Here is a 27,181-nt window from a genome sequence, read left to right on the forward strand (position 1 = left end):
CTCCATGAGAGCAGAGAACAGTTTTTCAGAGTTACTTTCTCAGTTTGGAGCCTCACATTTACATATGTAGCATCTCAAATCAAGAGGGTATATCTTAAAACAAATTTATGGGATTTTTTTCCTTCCAGAAAACTGTCATTGAATTAGTTGTGATGCGTCAAAAATCACTGTGTCTTAGAATCAAGGAAATATGTAAACTCCAGTGCCTAATAGAGCCGTGATACATAATACATGTATTATAAGCATTTGTACACTAGGTTCAAGAATGTGGTGATTTTAGAAAGCAAAGTGTGCCTTTTAATAAAAGTTTTATACCTCTGCTTGTCTTTTCAGGTATTTTATGCATGGTGTGTGTCGGGAAGGAAACCAGTGCCTGTTCTCACATGACTTGGCGAACAGCAAGCCATCCACCATCTGCAAATACTATCAGAAGGGCTACTGCGCCTATGGGACTCGTTGCAGGCAAGAACCCCACAGCTGCTCCCAACTATTCTGTTAGCTTAAACATTATCGGGACTCAGATCCTTCATTTGGAGCATGGGTGTCAATGAGGGGGAAATTTTTTTTTTTAAGATTCTATTTATTTTAGAGAGCATGGGGGGTAAGGAGCAGAGGGGGGAGGGAGAGACAGAATCCCAAACAGGCTCCACACCCAGTGCAGAGCCCAATGTAGGGCTCAGTCTCCAGACCCTGAGATCGTGACCTCAGCTGTAATCCAGAGTCAGACGCTTAACCGACTGAGCCACCCAGGCGCCCTGATGAGGGGAAAGTTCTAATTTGAAAGTAATTTAACAAAAAGTACAGCAGATCATTTTGAAATCTCAGTTTCATTACAATAAAAGTAATTTTAATTTTTCAAAATCACTTTTCAGGCCTTATTCTTATGAGTCTCTTAGAAAATTGCACTCACAGTATATATATCTTGCTTTTTTCCTCACTTAACATGTCACAAGCTTTTCCCTAAGCACTACTTTGTAATTTTATGTTTCATAATGTTAACATACCATCATTTTATTAACGATTCCTCTCTTAGATAGTTAAATGGTTTCCAGGGTGGTTTTGGGGGGGGTTTGCTATGAGTACCCTTGCAGTGAACATTTATATGCATATAGAGTCTGCCTTTTTCCCACCTACATGTATAGGCAAGTTTTGTAAATTCTAAACAGGGAAACATTCCAAAAACCTGTTGAAGTGCTTTTATAGTGAAGGGCTGGTATGTTCTTTCCTGTGCTGACTGGAGGCTGTAGAAGTTGCCCCCCTGCCGCCCGCCCCACCAGTGCATGCCCCAGAGAGACAGTCCAGGAAAGGCCTGTCTCCAGCTGTTACATTGACCATCGTTAACTTTTGGGGGACTCCTGGCAGAAGAACACTGGCTTGGGTGTCAGGAGATTTCACTTCAACATCCGGCTGGAATTTTCAGGATTTCTGTGTGTGTGGTCTGCGGTATTTTGTCTGCCCCAATCACATCTCCCAAGAGTGGTGACAGATGGCAGTGTACCGACCACTCACTCTGAATTACCAGGCATTTCTTACTAATTGATAAGCCTTTTATCATTCAAAATATGGGAAAAGGTTGTCCCATTCTCCACCTCCACAAGTGGAGCGGAGGAAAAGATGGTCCCCGTCTAGGTAGCGTGGGAGGCATATGCAGCTAGTGTGTCCCTAATGCCTTTGCTGTGCGTTTTGTTTAGATATGATCACACGAGGCCTTCTGCTGCAGCTGGTGGTGCCGTGGGCACTGTGCCCCACGGTGTGCCCTCCCCGGGTTTCCACGGTCCTCACCCTGCTTCCGACCTCACTGCGTCTATTGTGAAAACTAACTTACATGAGCCTGGGAAACGTGAAAAGAGAACGTTGGTACTTAGAGACCGAAGTGAGTGAGCAGAGTCCTTTTGTTGCCTCTTTTGGAAAAGCGGTCCTGTTTGTTCGTGATGCTCCTTTCTGGCCCTCTCTTGTCAGAGGGCTCCTCATCTAGTCCCCCTGCCAGCTGTTCAAGTGTAGACACCAGACCTGTCCTGCAGACAGCTTCCTTTGGCTGCAGAGCGTTTAGGTGATGCGTTCTGCCTGCAGGCCAGGCTCACTGCCAAGTTTGGCCTGACAGGACTTACAAAGGGACCTTTGTCAGTGTGTAACTGCTGTCTCCATGGGGTGGTTCCCCAATTCTGAGGAGCACCAGGCGACTCATTTCAAAGCTCCATATTTTTATGTTTCACTATTTTGCTTCTGGGTCAGTTCACAGTCTTAGTTGTTATGCTCAGCCAGTGTTGGTATTTTCAGTTGCAGCTTTGGTAATAGAGCAACATACTGGGGTTTGGGGAGGAAGTAGGCTACAGATCATAAAAGTTATTTTTATTGGCTGGTCCTCAGCAATTAAAGGGATTTCTGGTTCTTGGAATTGTGTGGCGTAAGATAGGTAGATTCCATCCTAACCAAGTAATCATGCTAGTCGAATGTCCTCCCTCTAAAGGCCAGAAGTGCAAGCGGTGGGAAGGCTATAGGGGAGAAGGGGGCCATAGGAGGGTTCAACACTGGCCTTGGGACCCAAAGACTCACTAGATTTTCATTCTAGTTTACTTTAAAATGATAGGTATCTTTACTAATGTAAAGGAAAGTACTGTCTTTTATTGACTTCATTCTAAATTCCCAATGACTTAAATTTTGGTGTTTAAAAAAATTATCATTATTATTTTTTTAGTGTTAACTGGTCCATTGGTTGACATTTCCATATTTGTCATTTTTAAACAGCAACTTTACTGTTCTTTTGTATATCTTGGTCTGTTTTGCAAATTTCCTGTGTTGCCAATTATGTTTTTTCTTTAAAAAAAAAAACAAATCACGATTATGGTAATGTCCCTATGAACATTTTGTACTGTTCCTTCTGTTTTTCCCTCTTGGCCTGTTTTTTTTTGTTTGTTTGTTTGTTTGTTTTTCTGTATGATCCAAAGAGTGGAATTCCCAAGGTCAGAGTTACTTAATTTGTTAGGTTTTCACTAACTGCTTACCAGACAGAAAGTTTAGGCCAGTTTTCATTTATGTGTGTGCTGTGTGTTTTGTATTAAGATCTCTCTGGCATGGCTGAGGAAAAGACTTGCCCAAGTGTCGTGAGTAATCCAGGAGGCTGCAGTGATCCCCAGAACAGCCCAGAGATGAAGCCACATTCCTACCTCGATGCGATCAGGAGTGGCCTTGATGACTTAGAAGCCAGCAGCTCCTACAGCAGTGAGCAGCAGCTGTGCCCCTATGCGGCGGCTGGGGAGTGCCGATTTGGGGATGCTTGTGTCTACCTGCATGGAGAAGTGTGTGAAATCTGTAGGTTACGAGTCCTGCATCCCTTCGACCCAGAGCAAAGGAAAACTCATGAGAAGGTAAAATTGCAAGCTTTTGCATGAACTTACTTAAATTTAAAATGTGCTAAGTGACAAAATTGTTGGTATTTCTGTAATCATCTCTTTACCAGTAATGCCTTCAGCGTGTACTTGGCATGTTTATAATCATATTTTCAAGTCCTTTTTCCCCTTTGTCATTTTGACAATTTTTGATTATTTAAAATAAAGAAAAAGGGAAGAGGCATTGGAAACATAAAGCATGCAAAGTTCAGAGAATGAATCTAACTCAGGAGTGGGTGTGTGTGTGTGTGTGTGAGAGAGAGAGAGAGAGAGAGAGAGAGAGGCACACACATCCTGCCTAGGTTTACATATCCTTGTGCCTGGGGTCCAGCCGGGCCAAGTTCTAGAGAATTTGAGGAGCCAAGTATTGGAAGGGACCTTTCAGGTCATTAGGTCCCCAGTGTTTATGGAGGTGCCGCCTCACACTAGGCTCTGTGCTTGCTATGAAGATGGGTAGGAGAGACAGAAAGGAGCCCACAGCCTCAGTGTTGGAGCTCATGACGGTGAGCAGGCCATGGTGTGTGAAGGAAGGCTGAGTCTCCACTCTCCATCGTCTCCCCTGGGGGGGGGGGGTTCAGGTGAGTGCAGAATGAGAGCTGCACCCAGGGTGTTGAGGTCTTTGTGCTGTACGTGTTGGTGTGTCTCCCATCTGTCCATCATGAGCTCCCAGGGACAGAGTCTGGGTCTTCATGCTCTTCGCATTGACTCATGCCCGATACACGGTGCTTCACCTGGGAGGTACTCAGCACCCGCTTACTGAATACATTTATTAAATAACTTGCGCTCTTGAGAAGTGGTGCTGCTTACCTCTGACTGACCAGCCTGATGTTTCAAGGTAAGGATTGTTCAGCATTTCTGATACTGGTGTAGTTCAGAGTGGGGACGAGTGCCCAGAAGAGCCGGGAGACCGGGGTCCCAGGCTCTGGGAACTCTGTGATTCCACGCTGGTCCTCGAATCTTTTGGGACCTTCATAGCCTTGGCTCTGAACCGGAGGTGACCGTACCATGCTAGGAAAGCAAGGGGCTGGGCAGGTGATGGTTTGAAGTCCTTTTTGTGGTCTGAAAGAGCTTTGTGTCCAGCAGCCCAGAACCTAACAGTGTGGCCCTCCTCTCTCCGTACTTCAGATCTGCATGTCAACATTCGAACATGAGATGGAAAAGGCCTTTGCCTTCCAAGCAAGTCAGGACAAAGTGTGCAGTATCTGCATGGAAGTGGTCCTTGAGAAGGCGTCTGCTTCTGAGAGGAGATTTGGGATTCTCTCCAACTGCAATCACACGTACTGCTTGTCCTGCATCCGGCAGTGGAGATGTGCCAAGCAGTTTGAGAACCCAATCATTAAGTAAGTCCAGCTAGGGGTCTTAGCTCTGGAAGCTGGGGAGAGCGTTAGATTGGGGGCGTTCTGTCTACTCTTCATCCCTCCCCTTGTCCTCCAGATTGAAGATAACTAGTGCATCCAAGCCCGTGATTGCAGGAGCCCGGGCATGTCAGGCAGCCTTCTTGAGCCCAAGTGCCTTTTCCTTTAAAATATGGGTAATAACTCCTGCCGACCGTCAGGGTGTTTGGGGACACTCGGCGGGGTCCCTCTGTGTGAGAAGGGATTCATAGCACCGGCTTGTTTGACTCTAGCACTGGTAGTTTACTAGTAGTTTACTAGTAGTTTACTAGTAGTTTGCCTTTAGGCCGATTGCCTCTTGACCTTTTCAGCCTTTGTTTTCCATCTGTAAAATACAGTTGTTGTAAATGGAATAAAACATCTACACATCTCATGTCATGTATGATACACGAGATGTGCTCCGTGGAGCCAGTGCAGGATTCTTTTTGTCCCCAGCTTTATTGAGATATCCGTGACCTGTAACAACCCAGGATTCTTAAATTCTGCAGAGGGATGGGGAAGAGCTTACTCATACTGAAAAGTGAATGTGTGCTGTGTACCGTTAGAAGCTCTTCGCACACATAACTCCTCATTCTCATAACTCCTAATTCTCTCAGGCCCAGCGATCATTCTCATTTACGGATAAGAAAACTGGGGTAGAGTGAAGTCAAGTAACGTGCCTGAAGTCACACATTTGTGTGGTAAAATAGCGGCTTTGTTGAGATAAAAGTGTGTGGTTCAGTGGTTTTTAGTCCTTTGGCAGTTGTAGCCACCATTACTTGAGTCTAATGGTAAAATGTTATCATCATCCCCAAAAGAAACCTCTCTGTGCATTCACTGCCCATTTCCTCCCTGCTCCTTCTAGGCCCCGGCAGCCACTCCTCTATTTTCTGGCCTCTGGCATTGCCCGGACATTGATTGTAAATGGAGTCCTACAACACAAAGCCTTTCTAGATCGGGGCCGGCAGACAGCTCTCCGTCTGCTCTCCGCGTTCCGCCTTCCCGCCTTCCGGCTCGTGCGCCAGCGCTCCTCCCTCCTCTGGGCCGGGGGGCATGGCCCTGTGTGGGGTCCTCAGTTGATAGGCGTTTGGATTGTTTCCTTCTCTTGGTTATTATGAATAATGCTGCTGCGAATTCTCATGGACGAGTTGTCGTGTGCCCGTTTATTTTTCTGGGTAGATGGCTAGGAGTGGGATTGCGGGCCATATGGTAACTGGTCAGCATTTTGAGGAACTGCCAGGCTGCTTTCCACAGTGGCCACACCAGCAACGTAGGAGGGTTCCGGTTGCTCCCCTGCCTCGTCAACTCTTGGTATTGTCTGTCTGTCTGTAGCCATCCTAGTAGGTGTGAAGTGGTACTTGTGGTTTTCTTTGCGTTTCCCTGATAACTAAGGATCTTGAGCATCTTCTTCTTGGCCGTTTTGCAGAAATGCCTACTTGAATCTTTTGCCCATTTTAAAGTTGGGTTTGTTCGTTTGTTTTAAATATTTTAAGTAATCTCTACACCTAAGTGGGGCTTGAACTCACAACCCCGAAATCAGGAGTTGTGTGCTCCACCGATGGAGCCAGCCGGGTGCCCCAAATTGGGCTTTCGTCTTATTGTTGAGAAGAACATGTTTTTAACAGTAAGTAAGGTTTTACACCTGAAACTAATATTATACTATATGGTCACTAACTGGAATTTAAGTAAAAACTTCAAAAAGAAAACAGTAAAGAAGGTTCTTAGAGGATTGTGATTGCACCTTGTGGAATTTTCGGTTAGGAAACATGGAGTGCTCATGCATTTGGGCAAGGGGCTTGGTGGTGCAGGATTTATAACTTCATCTCTCCCACACTAACCTTTACTCTAATTTCAGGTCTTGTCCAGAATGCCGTGTGATATCCGAGTTTGTAATTCCAAGTGTGTATTGGGTAGAAGATCAGAATAAAAAGAACGAGTTGATTGAAGCTTTCAAACAGGGAATGGGGTAAGTTACTTTGAGTTCAGACAGGATTCGGTGCCTGCCTGGCAAATGCATTATACGTACATAACTTCGAACCCCACAAGGTAATGTAATTTTTAAAATTTCAGTTTTGAGGTATAATTAATAAAACTGTTATTTCAAGTGTCATCATGGTTGATCTTCATGATGAGAGGATACTCCCATCTCATTAACATATCCATCGCTTTTTGTTTTTTGTGGGTTTTTTTTGTGAACACCTCCAAGTTCTACTCTCTTAAGCAGATTTCAGTTTTATACACAGTGTTGTCAACTCTAGTCATCGTGTTTTACATGAGACACTTATTCATCATATAGCGGAAGGTCGATACCCTTGTATCAACTTTTCCTTATTTACCCTACCCTTTAGCCTCTGGCAACCCTTTTTGTACTACGTGAGTTTGTGTTTGGGTTTGGTTTTAGATACCATGTAAGTGATCTCATACAGGATTTGTTTTTCTCTCTCTGGCTTATTTCACTTAGCATAATGCCCTCAAGGTCCATCCATGTTGTCACCAGTGGCAGGATTTCCCTTTTTGTCATGGCTGAATAGTATTCTCTTGTATGTATATTCCACGTCGTCTTTATCCATTCATCTGTTGACGGGCACTTGGGTTCTTTCTGTGTCTCGGCTATTGACGAATGTGACAGCGAACATGGAAGTGTAGATGTCTCTTCTAGCAGGGGTGAGGTGCTATCTCATTGCGGTTGTGATGTGCATTTCCCTGACGATTAGTGATGTTGAGCACCTTTTCATGTGTCTGTTGGACATTTGCATGTCTTCTTTGGGAAAATGTCTATTCAGTTCCTCTGCCCGTTTTTAAATGGAATGTGGTGGTGGTTTTTGCTCTTACATGAATTCTTTATGTATTTTGGATATTACCCCCTTATAAGATAGATGATTTGCAAATATTTTCTCCCATTTAGTAGGTTGCCTTTTCATTTTGTTTGGTTTCCTTTGTTCAGAAACTTTTTTGTTTGATGTAGTCTCACTTTATTTTTGCTTTTGTTGCCTTTGTTTCTGGCAGCAAATCCATGAAGAGCATTGCCAAGACCAATGTCCAGAAGCTTACCCCGTGTTTTCTTCTAGGAGTATTTATAGTTTCAGGGTTTACGTTCAAGTCTTCAATTTTGAGCTGATTTTGTGTGTGGTGTAAGATAGTGGTCCAGTTTCCCCAACACCCTTTATTGGAAAGATTGTCTTTTCCCTATTGAATATCCCTGGCTCCTTTGTTGTAAATTGACCATATCTGCGAGGGCCTGTTTCATGGCCCTCTGTTCTATTCCACAGAGGATCTGTGATCCTCTATGCTCTATGTGTCTGTTTTTCTGCTAGTACTGTACTGTTTGGATTACTGTAGCTTTGTAGCTTGAAATCAGGAAGTGTGCCATCTCCACCTTTATTCTTTCTCAGGATTGCTTTGGCTATTTGGGGTCTTTGATAGTTCTGTACAAATTTTGGAGTTCTGTTTCTTTGAATCATGCTGCTGGGATTTTGATAGGATTGCTTTCAATCTGCAGATTGCTTTGGGTAGTGTAGACATCTTAACAACATTCTTGCAATCCATGAGCACGGGATACTTTCCATTTACTTATGCCTTTCATTTCTTTTAGTGTGTCTTATAGTTTCAGCGTACGAGTCTGTTTCACATCCTCTGCTAAATTTAGTCCTAGGTATTTTATTTTTGATGCAATTGTAAATGGGGTTGTTTTCTTAATTTCTCTTTCTAGTAGTTCATTGTTAGTCTGTAGCAAGGCACCTGGTTTTTTATATATTGATTTTGTATCCTGCAATTTTATAGGTACGAGATATGGATGTAATATTTACATACATTAGAACCCAGCAAGGTAAATACTGTGATTCTTTTTTTAAGGGGAAAAAAAAGGTGGTTTATATTTACTTATATTCACTATTTCTAGTGCTCTGTGGTTTGGTATTTACTTCCTGCCAGTCGGTATAATTTACCTTCAGCCTCAGGAACTGCCTTTAACGTTTGTTGATCTGTTGAATTATTTTCTTTTTAGCAGAAATAGCTTTTCTTTTCATTCTTTTTTTTTTTTTTTAAAGATTTTATTTATTTATTTGACAGAGATAGAGACAGCCAGCGAGAGAGGGAACACAAGCAGGGGGAGTGGGAGAGGAAGAAGCAGGCTCATAGCAGAGGAGCCTGATGTGGGGCTCGATCCCATAACGCCGGGATCACGCCCTGAGCCGAAGGCAGACGCTTTAACCGCTGTGCCACCCAGGCGCCCCTTCTTTTCATTCTTAAAGGATATTTTCATTGAATATACTGGTCTGATCAGTACTATTTCCATCTTTGTCTCCTTTTTCAGTGAATACAATTCTGGGTTAATAGTTTATTTTCTTTTAGTATTTTGCAAATGTTCCACTATATTCTGGCCTCTAGTTTCTGAGAGGTCAGTGGTAATTTGATTGTAGTATGTTGTTTTTCTGGGGTTGCTTTCAAGATTGTTTCATTATCTTGGTTTTCGGCAGTTTGCTATTTTGCCTGGGAGTGGTTTTCTGAGAATCTGTAAGGTTATTAACCAAATTTAGGGAAATTTTGGCCATCAGATTTTTTTTTCCTGCCCCGTTCTTTCTTCTTCTGGGACTCTTAATAACATGTTACAGACTTTTTGATACTGCTAAAGGGGCACTGGGGTCTGCTCGTTTCTTTCCACCACCCCCCCCCACGGTTATCTTGTCCAGTAGTAGCTGCTTTGAACTCCTTGTCATCTTGAAGTTGGTTTCTAGGTCATGTTTTCCTGATTCTTTGTGTGCTGAACCGTTTTGGATTGTAGCCTAGACACTGCCAGTGTTATCTTGTTGAGATTCTGGATTCTCTTAAGTCAAACAATAAAGCGTTGATGTTTTCATATGCAGGTAAAGTGTTTACATTCCAGCTCTTGCACAGCAGTTCTGTTCTGTCTGGTTTTCTTATCCTCAGCTAAGTGGCCATGAGCTTCTGCTATCCGGGCCAGCCCTTTGGGCTGAATTAATACATACTATTTGGAGGCCTCCCTCTTGTGCCCTTCTCTGCGTGGGACTGCTTCCCCACTTTCCAGCGGGTGCTTTCCTCCCAGCCCCGTTGGTCCTTCAGGCCAGGGAGACTGTGGATTTGCCCCTGGAGTTTTAGACACCTGACTTTGGCTTGCTCTAGGCTAAAAGCTGTTTTTTTCTGAGAAAGGTAACTCCTTTCTTGCCATTCTGTTCTTCCTAGTGTCTAATTTCTTAAAGAATCCTCCTGCTGGTTGTTCATTCTCCAGTGTCTTCAGGTCTTCTAAAAATTGGTATTGCTAGTTAACTGCCGGGGGGGTCGGCTCTGGGAGAAGTGTGCTTGGCCGTACTAAAGGGCACTGCATGTCACTTTTTTTTTTTTTTAATTTATTTATTTGACAGAGACAGCGAGAGAGGGAACATAAACAAGGGGAGTGTGTGAGAGGGAGAATCAGGCTTCCCGCTGAGCGGGGAGCCCGATGCGGGCTCGATCCCAGACTGGGATCGTGACCTGAGCTGAAGGCAGACGCTTAACGGCTGAGCCACCCAGGCATCCCATGCATGTCACCTCTTTTAATGGTTCCTTCAAATTGCCTGTCAGTTACTAAAGGCTAATACTTTCCTGTTTACCGGTTCCCCCTCCCGCATGTGGTAGCATGTGTCCACCAGAGGGCAGGAGTGGCAAGGCAGAGGGGCCAGCCTGTAGGAAGCTGCTATGCTGGAGTGGTCTGGAAATTCTCATGTTCTTTCTGTTTGGGTCTTTCCTGCCCTTAGTTTTCATTGGTGATGGTGTTTTTATGTATTTCACACACATTTAATGCACACCTACTACGGGCTAGGCACCTTCAAGCTAAGCGCCAGTGGGGGGGGGACGACACAGAGTACAGATTAGTAAGATAATTTCAAGGGAAATTGCAAAAAGGCAATTATGATACATGTTCTGGTGACACGTTCTTCATGAGAGGCCCAAGCCACATGTCCCAGAGAAAGCACTTGGGTCTACCTGGGAGCATCAGGGAAAGCAGCATGGGGACCCTGAGCCAGGAAGCACGAGCAGCTATCCGCGTGTGTTGGGGGTGAGGGGGGAGTGAGTGGAATGGCATGGGTGCAGAATGGTACAGATGTTGTGCGTGGGGAGCAGTGGGAGTGGCCGTGGGGTTGAACGAGGTGTGTAAAAGGACATAGTAGGACCTACGGGATAGACTAGAGTGAAATCAAATGGACAGAACAAGTGACACGCTGTTTGGCATGCTCCGCTGTCGTAGTGTGAAGAAGCTAGAAGCTGATGGGAAGGAGGCCAGTTAAGAACAGTACCCTTGTGGCTTCATCAGTGTGGGGACGGAAGGGACGGGGTGACTGGGGAGGTGCTCTGTAAGCAGGAGTACAGTCGGATGGGAGAGCTGAGAGCGGGTGGCAGTCCGCGTGCCCTGGAAGCTTTTGTCCTTGGTGACCAGGTAAGGCTGGGGAAGGAAAAAGCACAGTTATTTGGGGGGCAGGACTAGAGAATGGTTTCTTGAACCTGTTGAGTTTATTAAAGCCAGTGTCCCGCAGTCTGGTGAGAACTCGCTGCTTGAGCAGTCACCGGAAGGTCGGCTTGGAGCCTCGGGGGCGGAGGCCGTGACGGGAGGATGCACACAACTCTGCTTGGATCCACTCCCCAGCCGGCACCAGGGTCAGACCGGGTGGGAGCAAGCATGGCACTCCTCCCTTCGGCGGACGGTTGTGAGGGAACTTCGTGCTGCTCTGAGGTCTCAGAGACCTTCATCACCGGTCTCTGCCATCTCCTTGTCTGAGAAGACAGGAGAAACACTGGCGTCAGGGAGTCCCCCTTCCTTGTCATCTGTCCCTGGCACATACCCCAGCTGCCCCTGGTAGCAGCCTGCCCTTTCCTACTGTGATTTGGCTTTCTCTGTGCAACTTCCCTTCCTCAGCACTCCCAGACGCCCTCTTGCCTTCCTGGGCATCATCACCTCTTCACCATGGGCCATTTATGATTGTAGAAGTCAAATTTCATTTACGTAAAAAGAAATGGGAATTTTCTAGTTGGTTGTGTTTTTCCTCAGGAGCAGGGGTTCTTAAAATAGGGGTCTATGAGTAGAATTTGAAGATAGGGTAAAAAATTAACTTTTTGCTCTTTTAGGCCTGTGTGTTTTACCGTATCCATTTAAAAACTGCCCTGGGAAGGAGTCCGTAGTTAACCTGAGTTAAGAAGCCCGCTCTAGAGCTAGAGCTAGAGGGTGGAGACCAAAGAAAATTGGAATGAGACCTGTAACTTTGGGCAGCCGCTAATATTCACTGCTTTTCTGTCCCTCCTAAGTCAAGGCTCCCCCTGACATCATTGCTGGCCAGGAGGAAGGGAAATTTCCCTGGGTGGGGCTCCTATTGGGACTTTGAGCTGAGGCAAGTAGCCCAGCTTCAGAACCTTGGAGCCCAGACAGCCGGCCCAGAGGAGACGTCAGGTCTGTGCTCCCCCGAAGGCCTTTTTGGAGCACTGTGAGCTTGAAAGACCGGAGTCCCCCATGGGGGTTCAGTTCTGTGTGAGGCTGCATGTCACCGTGGCAACACGATCCAGCTTGGAAATCAGCATCCTAACCTCTCTGAGCCTCAACTTCCCCACCTAGAAAGTAAGGCTCATCTAGCTCTGGCATCATGGGCAGGGTCGGAGGAAGGCAAGGCCTTGGTTCTTCTGGGCCCCAGGTTCTCCCACCATCCTCCTGACTTTTTCTTTCTACTTTTCAGGAAAAAAGCTTGTAAATACTTTGAGCAAGGCAAGGGGACGTGCCCATTTGGAAGCAAATGCCTTTACCGCCACGCTTATCCTGATGGGCGGCTGGCAGAGCCGGAGAAGCCTCGGAAGCAGCTCAGTTCCGAGGGCACCGTGAGGGTAAGGACTTTGCCACGTCTGTCAAGGACACTTACTGGTGGCATTTCCAGGTACTGCTCCTAGCCCCCTTCTCTGATAGCTTTGGCAGCAGGGAATGGGGTAACCAAAGAAAAATAAACTGGCCTTCGTGTTGCCGTTAATAATAACCAGGCGTGTTTGCTGGCTGTTTTTGCAGTTCTTGAATTCAGTGCGGCTCTGGGATTTCATTGAGAATCGAGAAACCCGGCATGTCCCCAACACTGAAGATGTCGACATGACAGAGCTTGGGGACCTCTTCATGCACCTGTCTGGAGTGGAGTCGTCAGAACCCTAAGGAGTAGACGGTTACCCTGCGTCTGGGGCTCTGCCGGCCGAGCCTTCCCCAAGCTGGGGTGTGCAGAGCTTCCTTTACTGCAGCCCGCGGTGGCACGTTGCTTGGATTTGGTTGGGGTTGTACTTAACCTTGGTCTCATCCCCTCTCCATTATTACAGCCATGGGAGGAGTGGAGGATATAAAATAACCTAACAAGTATATGGAATCGCTGCTTTTCTAGTTGATCTTTTTAGTTGCACCTCAGGCTCCTCAGGGGGACCAGTTAACCAGCCAGAGTGTCGATTGCTTTTAAAAGCAGCCTGGCTCCTGTCCTTGAGCTTTAGCTCCCTAGAAACAGTCCCCTTGCAACTGCCCTTAAAGCAGATGTGTTCTTCTTGACAAAGGATTCTTCACCCCCGTGAGACGATTCCTCTGTAGTGGATTTCCCTAGTGTACTTAAATAGCGTGTAGTCAAAAACCGTTTCTCGAAAAGCTCTGTATAAATCAACTTAACCGTGGGCACCACACACCTTAGCATGAAACTTGCAGTGCTCTTCGGCGTCCGCCACCAGGGCAGGAGTCTAGCTGCCCGTGTGTTCAGTAAACAGACTATAAACCTTCTTCCCTATAAGCGCGGGGGCTCTCGGAGCAGCAGGAAGTGTAGCACAGCGAAGTGGAGGTACGGGCCCTCATTTCTGGTTGGTGTTGGGGCCACGTGCTCCAGGGAAACACATCCCGGCTGTCACCTGTGGGCTTCCCTGGGACTCTCTTTGGGCTCATGCCCTAAGGGTCCTTTTACTGAGGGTTCAACACACATATGCTCTTACGTGTGGCCCCTGCTCAAAGCCACACATTTGATGTGTAAAGCCTGGCTTTGATTTCAAATTTTGTAAAAAGTTAATGGCACCAAAGTTTCTAGTTCTGACCCAGGAATGGTCCTGAAAAAAAATAAGTCAGCTGTCGTTAGGTTGTGACTTTAATTGAAGGAACAGAACTTTGTGAATCAGAACTCACCCCAAACCTGAATTAATCTATTTTTATAAACAAACAGCTATAGATACCAAATATTTTATAAAATGCATTAAAGTGTGGGTAGAAAAAGGTCTACTCTTACCTAAGAGTGCTTTTTGCATAATTTTTATAGTTAAGTCTTTAGTGAAGGGAAGGGTGACAGCACAAAGGCTGACTTAGATTCCTTCCCAGCAGAGGCTCTGGGCCCATTTCCTGCTGCTTGTCTTCTTGCTCCAGGAGAGATGAACAGATGGGGGAGAGTTCAAGCTGTGAGCTCAGCAGAAGGAAGAAACAGCCATTAAACCTACATTTAATTTATTTTATTAAAATAACATAATTGAGGAACCATCAGATAACTGTATTTTGTCAGGCGCAATAAAAACAAAATTAAAACCCAAATCATCAAGAAAACCTGTATTCCTGGCTTCCTTGCATCCACATGATGTGACTGAAGAGAGAGGCTGGCCCGGTGGCCCCGCCCCACAGGGGCAGCTCCTGGAAGACAGATTCAGCGAGATGGAAGACTGCTCCCCGACAGGGCGAAGACTGGGAGGGGCGGGCCAAGCGCCTCTTCTGGAAAACCGTCCCAATGCACTGGAGACCTCCAAGGAAAGGCAGTGTCCCCAAAGTCAAGGTCCATAGTACCAACGCTCCTTCAGGCGGCCGTGGTCTCGCGACAGTCCTGGGCTGTTCGGTGTGTTATGTGCAAACTACCTGTTTGACGCCACACCCCTCTCTGAAGAAGAGTTCTTCCCATGACAAGCATTCCTCCTAGGAGCTGATATCCACAATCCACATGTCCACATCAGGGCTGGTTTGTCTGCTACCTTCATTTCCCCTCTGAGTGCGTTTTCTTGCCCTAAAAAAAATACTCGTTCAGCCAACAGCTGCGGCCCCAGATCACATACTGCCATCGGGCAGCCGCGGGTGCATCTGGAGAAGGCGCTCGGCTCAAGAGCATAAGGGATGCAGGGAGGGAGCAGGACAAACCAGCATTTCAATGGCTTCCTTCTCCCAGGGCCAGAAAGGGTAGAAAAGAAGGCAACATGAAGTTAAGGCCCTGTGAGTAGTCTAGAAGGTCCTTAGCAGCAGCTTCTCTGAAAATGAGCTCTCTGCCTCCATCGAAAGGGAGCAGAAAGGTGGTGCCTGCTGACTTCCCTTCCTCCCCTGGTGGCCTGAGTGCAGGTGCAAAGTCAGCTAGAAGACAGGCAGTCTAGGGGACGTGGTCAATGTGCAGGCGTTGATATCCTCAGTGTGGGCCGCCCGGTGCAGGGATGGCTCAGAAGCGCTCCGGTTGATTTTCGGCAGAGAGTGTTGGAGCAGCTCAATGGAAGACAGGATCTGAAACGAGGCAGTGTCGTTAGGTGGCCGTGGTGTCACAGCAGGAGCAGCTTTCAGTGAGGAGTCCAAACGCACGCCCTTCCCACCCCACCTGCGGCACCTGGTGGAGACCGCGAGCCCACCTCCCTCCTCATTTCTATTTAGGATCTCCTACTTGAATCGGTTCCTGCGCCCGGAGCCAAGTCTTACCTGGGGAAAAAGAGGCCTCTCTTCCTTAACCTTCTTCACACAGTCGGCTACGAGCCTCTTCATTGCTTTGGGGCAGTTCTTATACAGCTTACTGAGGTCTGGGGAGGCGTACCCTCGGCCCACCATGAAGATGATCTAAGAGGAAACAGTTGAGGGACTGGGTTGAGGGACAACAGTGACAGCAGCAACTTCTAACCCTCCTGCTGCTCAAACTGGCTGGAGGCCCAGAGGCTTCCGCGCCAGTCAGCACCGGGGCATGTACCTGATCGCGGTTATTGATGTGGGAGTAAGGAAGCTCCCCTGTCATGAGCTCGTAGAGCACAATGCCGTAGGAGTAGACATCCGACTGGAAGCTGAACGGGTTGTTATCCTGCATTCGGATCACCTCGGGGGCCTACAGGGACAAAACGCATTCATTCATCACCATCTGGACCCCACAGACACCCAGGTGCCAGGCTGTCCCTCCCCCAGGCACAAGAGTCTACAGTCTTCCCTGCTCGGGTCAGGCCCGCACAGGCTCAGGAGGCCTCGTCTCCGGGGCCCAGCACCTATGCCCCCGCCTGGTTCTGATCCCCAGCTTCCGGGAAACCCCCTTTTGCCTCGGGCTGTCTGATGTCACGGAAGGCCTCACTGAGGTATCTGGACATTGGGGGAATGTCAAACGCTTAAGTTTGCACAGAGACCTCCAGGGCACCCCTTCTGCCCTGCACCCTGCTCGTGGGAGCCTCGCCTCCTCACCATCCACAGGACGGAGCCAGTGGGTTGTTCAACCTGCTGAGAACCGCTCCAGCGTGACTTTACTGTTGCCAAACCAAAATCTCCGATTTTCACCGTCAGGCCTTCATGGAGAAATATATCTCAATGCTTGTTAAGGACTCTGGTTTCAAGAGAATGGTCAAGTTAATTTTGAAACACTTCCTGAAGGTCTTAAGAGCACAGCATCTCTCTGCCTACCTGTCCCCAGCCTTCTCTGCACTGGTTTGCTTGGATTTCTTTAGTTTTAAAAGTGCTTCTGAAAGGCCCCTTCCTCCAGGAGGCATGCCGCAGTTGCTCAGGGTGCCAGATGATTTGGCTCTGGCCAAAAATAAGGCAGCTTCCCCGTGCTGCTTCTCCCTGATTTCCCATCTAGGTGCCAGGTCCCTGGCCTTCTGACCTTCCCATATAGCACAGGTGCCTTAAACCCCGAGATTTCTAAGAGCAAGGGCTGCCATTTGTGCTCCTTGGGGCCGGGCCTGGCTGGTGATGGCTTACATTTGTCTCTGCCTGCTTTGTGCCCTCAAATGACAAACGTGTGAAGAACAAAATGGCACATCCCTCACTGAGCACTGAATACTGTCCTAAGATTTCTCACTAGAAGAGGTACCGCTTGGTGACTTCAAATCAGGACCAAACTCACCTCATTTCTGGATAAAGAAGTCAGGCAGTTTAAAGCTGACTTGGGACCTGCCAGTGCCCAGTAACACGTACCTCCTTCAAATCTGCGGGGTTTCCGCTCACGATGGGACACACGTCACTCCCAAAAACCCATCACTAAAATGTATCCCATGCCTCCGACACGTGGCCCACAAAGGCCACATCCCACGATCCGATTCAACCCAACTGTGCTCCTCTCACTGGCCAGGAAGCAGAGTAGGGCTGTACCGCCATTCACACTCCTCTCAGAGAGAAAGGCTGCGGGCCGGAGGCACATGGATTCCTGCCCTACAGCACGAAAACTCCGTCTGCAGTTCCCTTCCATAGGAACAGTCTCAGAAAGGGGAAGGGCTGGTTCTGACACTGACCTCTCAAGAAACCACTTCTGTACACCGAAGAAAGACAATGTTTAGTAGTCACTTTGACAGTCTTGAAACATCTGGCCTGCAGCTACTTTCTGACCAGATACACACTGTCCACATGCTAGAAATAAACATGAAAGACAAAAGCCCCATCCCTCCAAGTTAAATTTAGTAATGAAGAGAATAAAACTTTCAAGCATAACCCAAACATGTATCTCAACTTCTGTGGAAATCTTTCCAAAGTCACTTTTGCTGGGATAAACTTTAAAAAGTCTCCCTTCTGTTTTTCTAAATTTAGAACTGAACAAATGAAGCCACCATCAAAGGATACTGTTGGATTTCATGTCTCTGTGGATGATGTTCTTTGCATGCAAATAGCTGTGAAGGGAAAATAAATCTATTAAAAACAATCTGAGGGACATGGGTAGAAAGCAGCTTCAAATTACGGCTAGGATGGAAGCCCCCTGAACGCCTGTCGCCCGATAAGGGGCTACAGGTGGGGACTGGTGGGTGCTGGTACAGGCTGGGCCACATGGGCCCTTACCTCAAGGTGAGGCCACAGTGAGTGAAGCATCACTTCTGCTCAAAATAATTCTGACAACCCAAATGTCCGTCCACTAATGAATGCATAAATAAAACGTGGCCTACCCATACTGTGCAATATTATTCAGCTACAGAAAAGAATGAGGTACTGACACATGCTACAACCCGTTATGCTAAGTCCAGCCAGACACAAAAGACCTCATCTTTCTATTTGAGAGCAAGTGAACATGCGGCGGGGGGGGGGTAAGCAGAGGGAGGACAAGCAGACTCTGTGTTGAGCACAGAGCTGGATGTGGGGCTTGATCCCAGGATCCTGAGATCACGACCTGAGCTGAAACAAAGAGTCAGACCCTCAACCGACTGAGCCACCCAGGTGTCATCTTTCTTGACAAATGTTCTAAAATTAGATAGTGGGGACATCTGCACAACTCTGTGAATGTACTAAAAACCACTGAGCTGTATGCATTTAAGAACTGAATATGTGGATTATATCCATAATTTTTTCTAAAAAGTAATTCTGACTTTTTTTTAAAGACTTTATTTATTTACTTGAGATAGAAAGAGAGCACGCAGGCAGGGGAGCGGCAGGCACGGGGAGAAGCAGGCTCCCCGCTGAGCAAGGAGCCCAATGCGGGACTCGATCCCAGGACCCCAGGATTGTGACCTGAACTGAAGGCAGATGCTTCACTGACTGACCCACCCAGGTGCCCCGACCGTTTCTTAGAACGTATAGAATGTAAATTCCATATGAATTTCAAAAGTAGACCGTGCGTTCTACAGAGCATGTGCAAGCACAGCTGCAGCCTGCACCCCAGACATCGGGGCCGAGGTGTTCCTGCTCTTCCACGTAAGAGGGTACCTGAGAGGGAAAGTGTCACACACACTCTCACACCCCTTTCACAGAGAAATGTGTTCAACACACACACTCACACCCGTTTCACAGAGAAATGTGTTCAAGCAGAGACTCAGGGGTAGTGTTACGTGCAGGTGCTGGGGTGACTTTAAAGCATCGTCCAAAAGGTAAGTGAATTATCCAAAACCATCTGCTCGGACCCTGCCGTGGAACGCACACGTGCCACGCATCAGAGCGCGCGTTCCCGCAGACGGCAGTGCCACGGCAGTGCCACGGCTGTCCAAGCAGAAGGTTCGGAGCCCACGCCACGCTCTTGGTGTCTGGGTGGATTCTGAGGGCAGCGGCTCCAGCCTGAATCTAAGCCCCAGGGCAGGCCGCCTCAGCGCGGGCGAGGAACCGGAGCGCGCACGCCTTCAGCCCACCCCAGAGGCTTACTCTCCGGCCGAGCAACATCACAGAAACCACTTAGCCGACGTGGCTTCTTCCTAACTCAGGTCCCGACGTAGGGCACGCGGATGCCGGGACCCCAGACTCTCTAGTCAACAAGCCATCTACTCACTCCATTCCCTGAGCAGTCTGACGGGCGATGTCGATCAGCTGGAACATCTGGAATTTAGTTTCCTGGACATGCAGGTGTTTGTAGAGGCTGCTGCCTTCACACCACTGGGTCACGATCGCCAGGTTGTCCTTTGTCATGTACCCCATGAAGAGCAGGATATTCACGTGCCGTGTTTTGCTACAGAGGGTTGGAGAAAAAAGGCTCTGAATCTTCAGTCGCTGCAGAATAGAGGATCTACTCCGCTTTCGCACTGACGCCGGATCCTGTCTGTGCTTGACGCCACCGTGCTTACAATCCGGGTGGCTGGCTAAGCAAACAGGTGAGACTGCTGATCATCGAGTTGGTGTTGTGACAAAAGAACCTCACTGTTACTCACTTCGGCGCTGGCCTTTAGAGAGAGGGTGTTCTCTCCCGTCAGCGTGCGCTCACGATTCCTCCCGCAGGGGTCACGGGACCTGAATCTGTGGAGTCCGGCATTATTCACCTTAGTCCTACAAGTCTAAATAATGACTCAAGGACTTAGACGCTGAGGTTCTGTAAGCCCAGAATAAGGCAAATTGGCCATAAAAAAAGAGCTCTTGGAAATAAATGCAAAAATAGAACCTATTTCTCCCTGTCTCAAACCAAAGCCCAGAGAAAAACCTGGGCTGTTGAGTGCAGCGTGTCCAGAGATCTGGAGGAGCGGAACGGGGGTGTCCTCAGCACAGGCGGCTCTCCTAGAGGTCTGACAACCACGTGAGCAGAAAGGAAACCTTCCACACCCTTTCACTGGTAAGGAAGGAGTTCCAGCCTCAGGCCTCAGCAGTGAACACTCACTAAGCACCAGTCCCAGCCGCAGGCCCTCAGAGACCGGCGCACCAGCCGCAGCTCCTGCCCCCCCAGCCACGCCCATGCGCTGCCCCGCCGGCGAGGCTGCAAGGGCCGGCACCCTACTCACCGGAGGACAGCCACCTCGTTCCTGAAGGCCTGGAACTGCTCTGGGGTGGGGTCGACAACCTTTAGGATCTTTACTGCAACATCTCCTGCAAATTAGTTTGTAGTCAGTGCAATCAGTTGAATGACCTTATTTTGTTGTTTTTCACATACCCTAGTTTTGAGAAAGATAGTGAATCACTTATTCAGATATCACGTACCCACACATGGAACAAACAGCACATTTCTAAACTGTTCAAGTGGCTGAAAAAAGTTAAATGTGTTACACTACTATCCTTTCAATACCACCACACAGGCCTTGAACAGGTTTGGTTTCAACTCTTCCTATGAAGCCTGGCCCCCCCCGCGGTGAGGTCACGTATGAAGGGTCGAAGCCAGGCCTGTGGGGGTGGCAGTGGCGGGCAGACACGGAGGGGCCAGCAGGCACAGGGTCTTTGGGGCCAGGAGACAGGCCACTTAGCAAGCAGTTGATGCCAAACTCAGCAGCCACATTGTTTTTTTCCTTTTTTGGTTCTGTTTTTTGTTTCTTTGTTTTTTTTAAGATTTTATTTATTTGACAGAGAGAGAAAGAACAGAAGCAAGGGGAGGGGTGGAGTGGCAGGCAGAGGGAGAGAGAGAAGCAGACTGTCTGCTGAGCAGGGAGCCCACCATGGGGCTGGATCCCACGACCTGGAGATCATGACCTGAGCCGGAGGCAGACGCTTAACCACCTGAGCCACCCAGGCGCCCCTCAGCAGCCACATTTTTAGTGAGACCTGAGATGGTGCCTTATACAAATTCAGAGATGACACTGAAATTAAGCTTCTTTGCCTTTAATACCATGAAGAAGTAATCCTAGTGATTCACACTGCTTGCTTACTGTGCCCTGGCATGGCGTGTGCCCTCACCGGCATTATCACCTTCAGTCCACAGCTGCCCTATGACGTAAGTACTGTTAGCCTCATTTCACAGACAACACAGAAGCTCAGTCACTGTCCAAAGTCATATGGCCTAAAACCAGAAGGCCTGGAGCCGAGATCAGAACCCCGGCCTGACTCCAATGGCTGCCCTTCTAACTTCCATACTGACAACAGTGTGTCACACTGTGAACCTCTTTGCACAACCATAGAAACATCCAGAGATTGATTCTACTTTATGTGTGCTGCTGATTTAGAAGCCACTTTCAGAAGTGTTTCTATGCTATATTTATAATAGTAATTACAATAAATTACACAAAGCGCTGTAAAGACCTCGGATTTTCTTGGCAAATGAATTTTACTAAAACACAGACTTCTGAGGATCAAACAAAGTAGGAGTTGGTTGACAGCACCTTGGAGGTAACGGAATTCCTCCACTTATCAAACATGGCCCCTCGGCAGCACCCCCTTGCAGCCTCTGTGGGAGCATTCCTCACCTCACTTGAGAACCAACTGGTAAAGAGATGGTTCTTATGACAGGTCCCAAACTGTTGCCCTGAGATCTCTGGTTTTATCATCCAGAGCTGAAGTCCCCACTCAATAGCAGGAGCCCATCCAATTCACTGGCACATGGATTTACCGAGGGCCCAGAGCGGCTTTCTATCCAGGAAGATGGAGCTGACAAACCGTGCAGGCCCACCTAAAGTTCCTTATGACTGAGTAGGACGTTTAGAGTCTCCTGCAGAATTGTTCATTCTGGAGCAGTCTGAGCCAAGATAAGAATGCTGGGGGCGGGGGACAGAGAGGAAAGTAAATCTGTTTGCACAGAGGATGTAGAAAGGTTTTCTGAAACAAATGGGATATAAGTCAAGGAAGGATTTAACTAAATGGGACAGGCCGTTCCAAACTAGATACACCAGGAATAAAGGTAAGGTAAGGGGGGTGTAAGAAACATGAGCTATGTATGAGGAACTCTAGTATGAGATCTGGGCCCCTGCAGACTACGACGGAGGCCAGGAGGAGTCTTGCCCAAAGAGCCTTGCATCTTCAGACAAGATACAGGCAACAGCGGTGACACTCGTGACAGAAAGGAGGGGTGGGGGCAAGAAACCCCAGGAAGGTGGGCTGATCTGACACAGCAGTCAACTGAGGGTGGGGCCAGGAAAGAACAATGCTGGTGGCCCAGGCACTAGACAGGGCTTTAAAGGCATAGACCAGGGTGGGTAGAGGAAGACTTGGGGAGATGCTGGATGGGCCCTCAGGAGGGGATGCTCCTTGGGACCGTCCCTTTTTTACAGCTCTCCCAGGGGCGCACTCCAGTCGTCACTGAAACCACCTTCTGTTTCACCCATTTCGGACCTGCTCACATGTAACCTCAGAGCTCAGAAGACTCACCAGCAGCCAAAGCCTGCTCGCAGTGACTCACTCTGACCTTGCCATCGGACGCATATCCTCCACCTCCGGCCTCTACTTCTTGGCAGACTGAGGAGGACTTACTAGCCCCGTTCAGAGTTCATATTCTCCTTGTTCCATCAGCAGAGCCAGTTCAAATCCTCTCGTCTTTCTAAACTCTATTACCCGAATCGACACTACGGCTCCGTGTAAGTCGTATCTGCTGTCCAGACCTGTGTCTTCATGCAAGTCACTGGCGGGAAGGCTGAATCGGGTCAAACCAGAGAGCCCCTTCGGCGCCTACAAGGACCGTCCTGCCTGCCAGCTCACGGTTAGCAGTTAGGGTAACAGGTGATACGCAATTTCTTACCGAAGCCCAAAGACTGTGTACTACAGCATTCCCTCACTTTCATACAAATACTCCAGGCACCGCCGTAAAAGGAATTCAATCTGCCAGGAGCGAGGGGCAAACATTACAGGAAAATGGATTTCAACTCCTATAAAGAACGAACGGTTCTGTACTAGTAGGACTGCCCCGAACTAGAATGCGTTCTCCGGTAATAAGCTCCCCGGTGTTCTGAATTTCAGGCCAAGGCTCGCCAAGCCTCCTGAAGGTCTTGCACAATCTGAGACCACTGATTTCCAACATCTTTATGGGACCCTACAACTCCCCATCCCTGGACCTCACTCCTATTAGCTTCCTTGAGTTCCTCAGCCAGGCGGGTGGAGCACTTCGAACCCCCCGTTGCTGCTTCCCCAGGTACTGCCCAGCCCCTGGCGTCATGCAAGTGCTACTTCCTCAGCAGAGCCCTTCTCTATTCACCCACCAGAACTGGGCACGGGGCCTGCCACTCCGTACCTGCTTTCCTCCGTTTTCTTCTCTTTAGCACTTATAACACACTTTTATACTTTACTTTGCTTGGTTATTGTCCCCACCAGAATAGAAACTCCACAAGAGAAAGAATTTTTATCTGTTTTGTTCACTGCTTCACTCGTAGCCCCTAGAAGAATGCTTGGTACTAGAAGAATGTTCAGGAAACACCAGATAAAGAAACAAATGAATTCTACGGTGCAACTGTCCGCAGGGAATGTTATGAACGGACAAGCTATCTGAAGCTCTGGAGTAGTCCGTGCGGACAGCCGCTGGCACGAATACTAGAGACCCGGCTGCTCGCAGCACAGGTCAGCAGTCAGCTTCTGGCGGGGAAGCGGAGACTCGGTGCCCAGCTGGAGGCCCCCAGGTGTGCACAATCAGGTCTGGGCCTCCAACAGAGGCTGCTCTCCAACCTGCCCTGGAAGTCCTCAGGGCCAAGTCCACCACTCAAGTCCACCTCTCCAGCACTCCACATAATAGACGTTTAGTAACACTGGTTATTGCTAATCTCTTCCTTTGAATATGTTTCTAAGATACTAGAAAATTGTATAGTATTGGGGCGCCTGGGTGGCACAGCGGTTAAGCGTCTGCCTTCGGCTCAGGGCGTGATCCCGGCGTTATGGGACCGAACCCCACATCAGGCTCCTCCGCTATGAGCCTGCTTCTTCCTCTCCCACTCTCCCTGCTTGTGTTCCCTCTCTCGCTGGCTGTCTCTATCTCTGTCGAATAAATAAATAATAAAAAAATCTTTAAAACAGAAAAAAAAAAGAAAATTGTATAGTATTAACATTTCTTTTCTTTCTGGAATTATCCACACACCCTTATAGTTGGCAATCTTATAACATAAAGGATGGCACTTCTTTCCTTTAGCAAGTAATATAATGACTGAGGGAAATGGCCAGGGAACACGTCATGGAGGGTAGCTCAAAACAACTGTGGGAAGCGTCTTACTTTCCCTTAACAGGGAAGTCAGAGGCAAATGTACTACAAACGAGTTAAGACACACTCCTATTGATTTTATCGTGTTTTTAGTAAGATACTGGTATCTCATTCAGCTACGGCTGAAGAAGGAAGAGCTATTATCAGTCGGTAAATGTGGAATGTTTTTACTTTTTTAAAAACACCCGTTTCCTGTTTTAGATAACATTTAGGGTTATCTAAAACCTAATAGGTACATCGCTGCTTTCTAGAACAGAATAGAATGAACACCACTCCTGTGCTAGGCTGGGATGGGGACCCAGACATAGGTTCCACCAGGGTGGTGGCCTCAACACTAAGCAGCCCGAGACCAGGGGCTTTGCTGCCTTCTCCTCGGGCCGTCAGTGACCGTCCATCCCGGCTACGTCAGCGCTACTGTCTGCATCCCTGTTACTGTGTTGTTGACCATCTGGAGAGGCTGGCTGATCAGATCCCAAACTTAGCTCTCTGTGTGAGCCCAAGGACAGCTTCTTACACGAAGTAAGCGAGCTTTAGTTCATGGATCTGAGGCCTCTATCTTGGCTGCTCTGAGACTCTATCTACTTTCACAGCTCCTAGGCAGAATCAAGAATTTTAAAAATCACAACTGTAGTTTTTAAGAAACTGAATAAACATTATATTGTATACAGGAACCAGAAAAACAGTAACAACAAAACACACACACACACACACACACACACACACACACACAAAAGCAAGTATAGCACAAACAATCCAGAAATTGTGGTTTCCCTGGCCCTCTTGTTTTATTTCTTCATTCACAGACCATGGCTTGCTTTCTGAGGGGCTGACATAAAAGTCCTTTGTTCCTTGCTCTTCTGACTTTTGAAACTTAGAATAAACTAGAATCTTAAAAGTATAAGATATGTTATCTACATTCTAACAGAAGTCTTTCTGGAAGTAACACTGTAACAAATGTATCCCCTTACCACAATCCAAAAGCTTACAGAATTGAAAGAAAACACAGGCTCACAGGCGGTACTGTGGCAAATGTAACTAAGGCTGTGAAAAATTATGAATCCCCCCAAATAAAAATGCTCAAGAAGAGGAAACTTACATTTGAGTACAACTTAACTACATCTATTGGCTTTTGGCTGATGCTTTAAAAATGTGGTATAAAAATTATTAAGTGCAGGGGCACCTGGGTGGCTCAGCTGGTTAAGCATCCAACTCAGGTCATGATCTCAGGGTCCTGGGATTGAGCCCCACGTCAGGCTCCGTGCTGAGCAAGGAGTCTACTGGGAGAGTCTCTCTCTCCCTCTGCCCCTCTCCCCGCTCTCTAAAATAAATAAATTAAATCAATCAATCTTTTTAAAAAATTTTTAAAATAAATCTTTTTAAAAAATGATTAAGTATTCCTAATGGAAGCCTTAAAAGCAATATGCACTGCTCCACTTCCTGTAATTACTAACAGCCTAGTCTCAGATACAGGCGCTCTACCCCACAGACTGTGTTGTTCTTCCACAGGGCTGCACCAAAATAAAAGCTTTTGCACAGTGAAGGAAACTATCAACAAAACAAAAAGAAAACCTACCGAATGGGAGAAGGTATTTGCAAATGATTTATATAAGGGGTTAATATCCAAAATATATGAAGAACTCACACAACACCAAAAAGACAAATCTGATTTAAAAATGGAAAGAGTAGATCTAAATAGACATTTCTCCAAAGAAGATACACAAAAGGCTAACAGGTACACGAAAAGGTGCTCAGTATCAGTAATTACCAAGTAACTGCAGATCAGAATTCAAAATTACAATGGGATATCACCTTACACCTGTCAGAACGGCTAGTATCAGAAAGACAAGAAATAACAAGAGCTGGAGAGGATGTAGAATAAAAGGAAACCCCGTGCACTGTTCAGAGGAACATAAATTGGTGCGGCCACTGTGGAAAACAGTACAGAAGTTCCTCAAAAGATTGAAAACAGAACTACCATAAGACCCAGTAACTATACTGCTAGGCATTCACCCAAAGAAGATGAAAACGCTAACTTGAAAACCTCTCTGCACCCCCACATTCACGGCAGCATTATTTACAATAACCAAGACATGGAAGCAACTTAAGCGTCCAGCCATAAATGAATAAAGATGTCATATATATACACAATGGAGCATTACTGAGCCATTAAAAAAAAAATGAGATCTTGCCATTTACAACAACATGGACGGACCTAAAGGGTATTATGCTAAGTGAAATAAATCTGTGAAAGAAAAATACCATATGATTTCACTTACATGTGGAATCCAAAAAATAAAACAAGTGAACAAACAGCAAAAAAAGGCAGAAACAGACTTAGCGATGCAGAGAACCGGTGGTGGCAGGAGAGGGGAGTGGGAGGATGGGCCAAACAGGTGATGGGGATTAAGAGGTATAAACCTCCACTTATAAAATAGGTAAGTCACAGGGATAAAAAGTACAGTGTTGGGAATACAGGCAGTAATACCATAGCACTGGAGGGTGACAGAGACGGCGGCCATACTCCGTGGGCCGAGCACGACGTACAGGACTGTCACATCACTACGTTGTACACTTGAAACGAACACATCATATGTCAACTATACTTCAGTAGTAAAAAAATATTTTAATTGTTTTCCTTTCTGAGGGAATCGCCAAGACATTTATGAGGTCTATTTGGTAAATATTCTGCAAGAGCATAAATTCTGTGTGACCCGGGGAGGCAGGCCAGTAGTATATTAGATACAATTTTCAAAGGAAAAGAAATCACACGTTCAGTCTTATGCCAGTTTCCTTAAAGAACAAGAAATTTATCTACCTAGCTACGAGGGGCAAACCCATATATTAATTAACGTAAGGAACTCAGAAGACTAAAGGCGTTTCTCAGTTTTCAACATCTTGATTTTAATGTTCTGTTCATTTGATGCTCTTAACTTCTCTCAATCTCTGTCCCTCCATGTATAAAGAT

General features: G+C 47.1%; 2 protein-coding genes across 10 annotated transcripts in view; one reads left to right on the forward strand and one right to left on the reverse strand.

Annotated features, from left to right (window-relative positions):
* The window catches only part of MKRN2 (makorin ring finger protein 2), a 28,392-nt gene extending 14,059 nt beyond the window's left edge, over nt 1–14,333 (forward strand). The window contains exons 2-8 of one of the 2 annotated variants that reach the window (XM_026501402.4): nt 334–462; nt 1,692–1,873; nt 3,061–3,365; nt 4,512–4,726; nt 6,615–6,725; nt 12,475–12,619; nt 12,795–14,333. In XM_026501402.4, coding sequence (XP_026357187.1) covers nt 334–462; nt 1,692–1,873; nt 3,061–3,365; nt 4,512–4,726; nt 6,615–6,725; nt 12,475–12,619; nt 12,795–12,932 — 1,225 coding nt within the window. In that variant the 3' untranslated portion in view covers nt 12,933–14,333. Of the gene's footprint in view, nt 1–333; nt 463–1,691; nt 1,874–3,060; nt 3,366–4,511; nt 4,727–6,614; nt 6,726–12,474; nt 12,670–12,794 lie in introns of both variants that reach the window. The other variant, XM_057311951.1, reaches the window with a different exon arrangement.
* The window catches only part of RAF1 (Raf-1 proto-oncogene, serine/threonine kinase), a 75,331-nt gene continuing 62,377 nt past the window's right edge, over nt 14,228–27,181 (reverse strand). For all 8 annotated transcript variants that reach the window (XM_048226698.2, XM_026501400.4, XM_048226695.2 and 5 more), the window contains 7 exons: nt 20,120–20,204; nt 19,183–19,359; nt 17,559–17,605; nt 16,191–16,309; nt 15,715–15,846; nt 15,453–15,587; nt 14,228–15,263 (listed from right to left, as the gene is read on the reverse strand). In XM_048226698.2, the coding sequence (XP_048082655.1) occupies nt 15,120–15,263; nt 15,453–15,587; nt 15,715–15,846; nt 16,191–16,309; nt 17,559–17,605; nt 19,183–19,359; nt 20,120–20,204 (839 nt within the window). In that variant the 3' untranslated portion in view covers nt 14,228–15,119. The remainder of the gene's footprint in view (nt 15,264–15,452; nt 15,588–15,714; nt 15,847–16,190; nt 16,310–17,558; nt 17,606–19,182; nt 19,360–20,119; nt 20,205–27,181) is intronic.

Source organism: Ursus arctos, unplaced genomic scaffold (genome assembly GCF_023065955.2).
Source record: "Ursus arctos isolate Adak ecotype North America unplaced genomic scaffold, UrsArc2.0 scaffold_14, whole genome shotgun sequence".
Classification (NCBI taxonomy): domain Eukaryota; kingdom Metazoa; phylum Chordata; class Mammalia; order Carnivora; family Ursidae; genus Ursus; species Ursus arctos.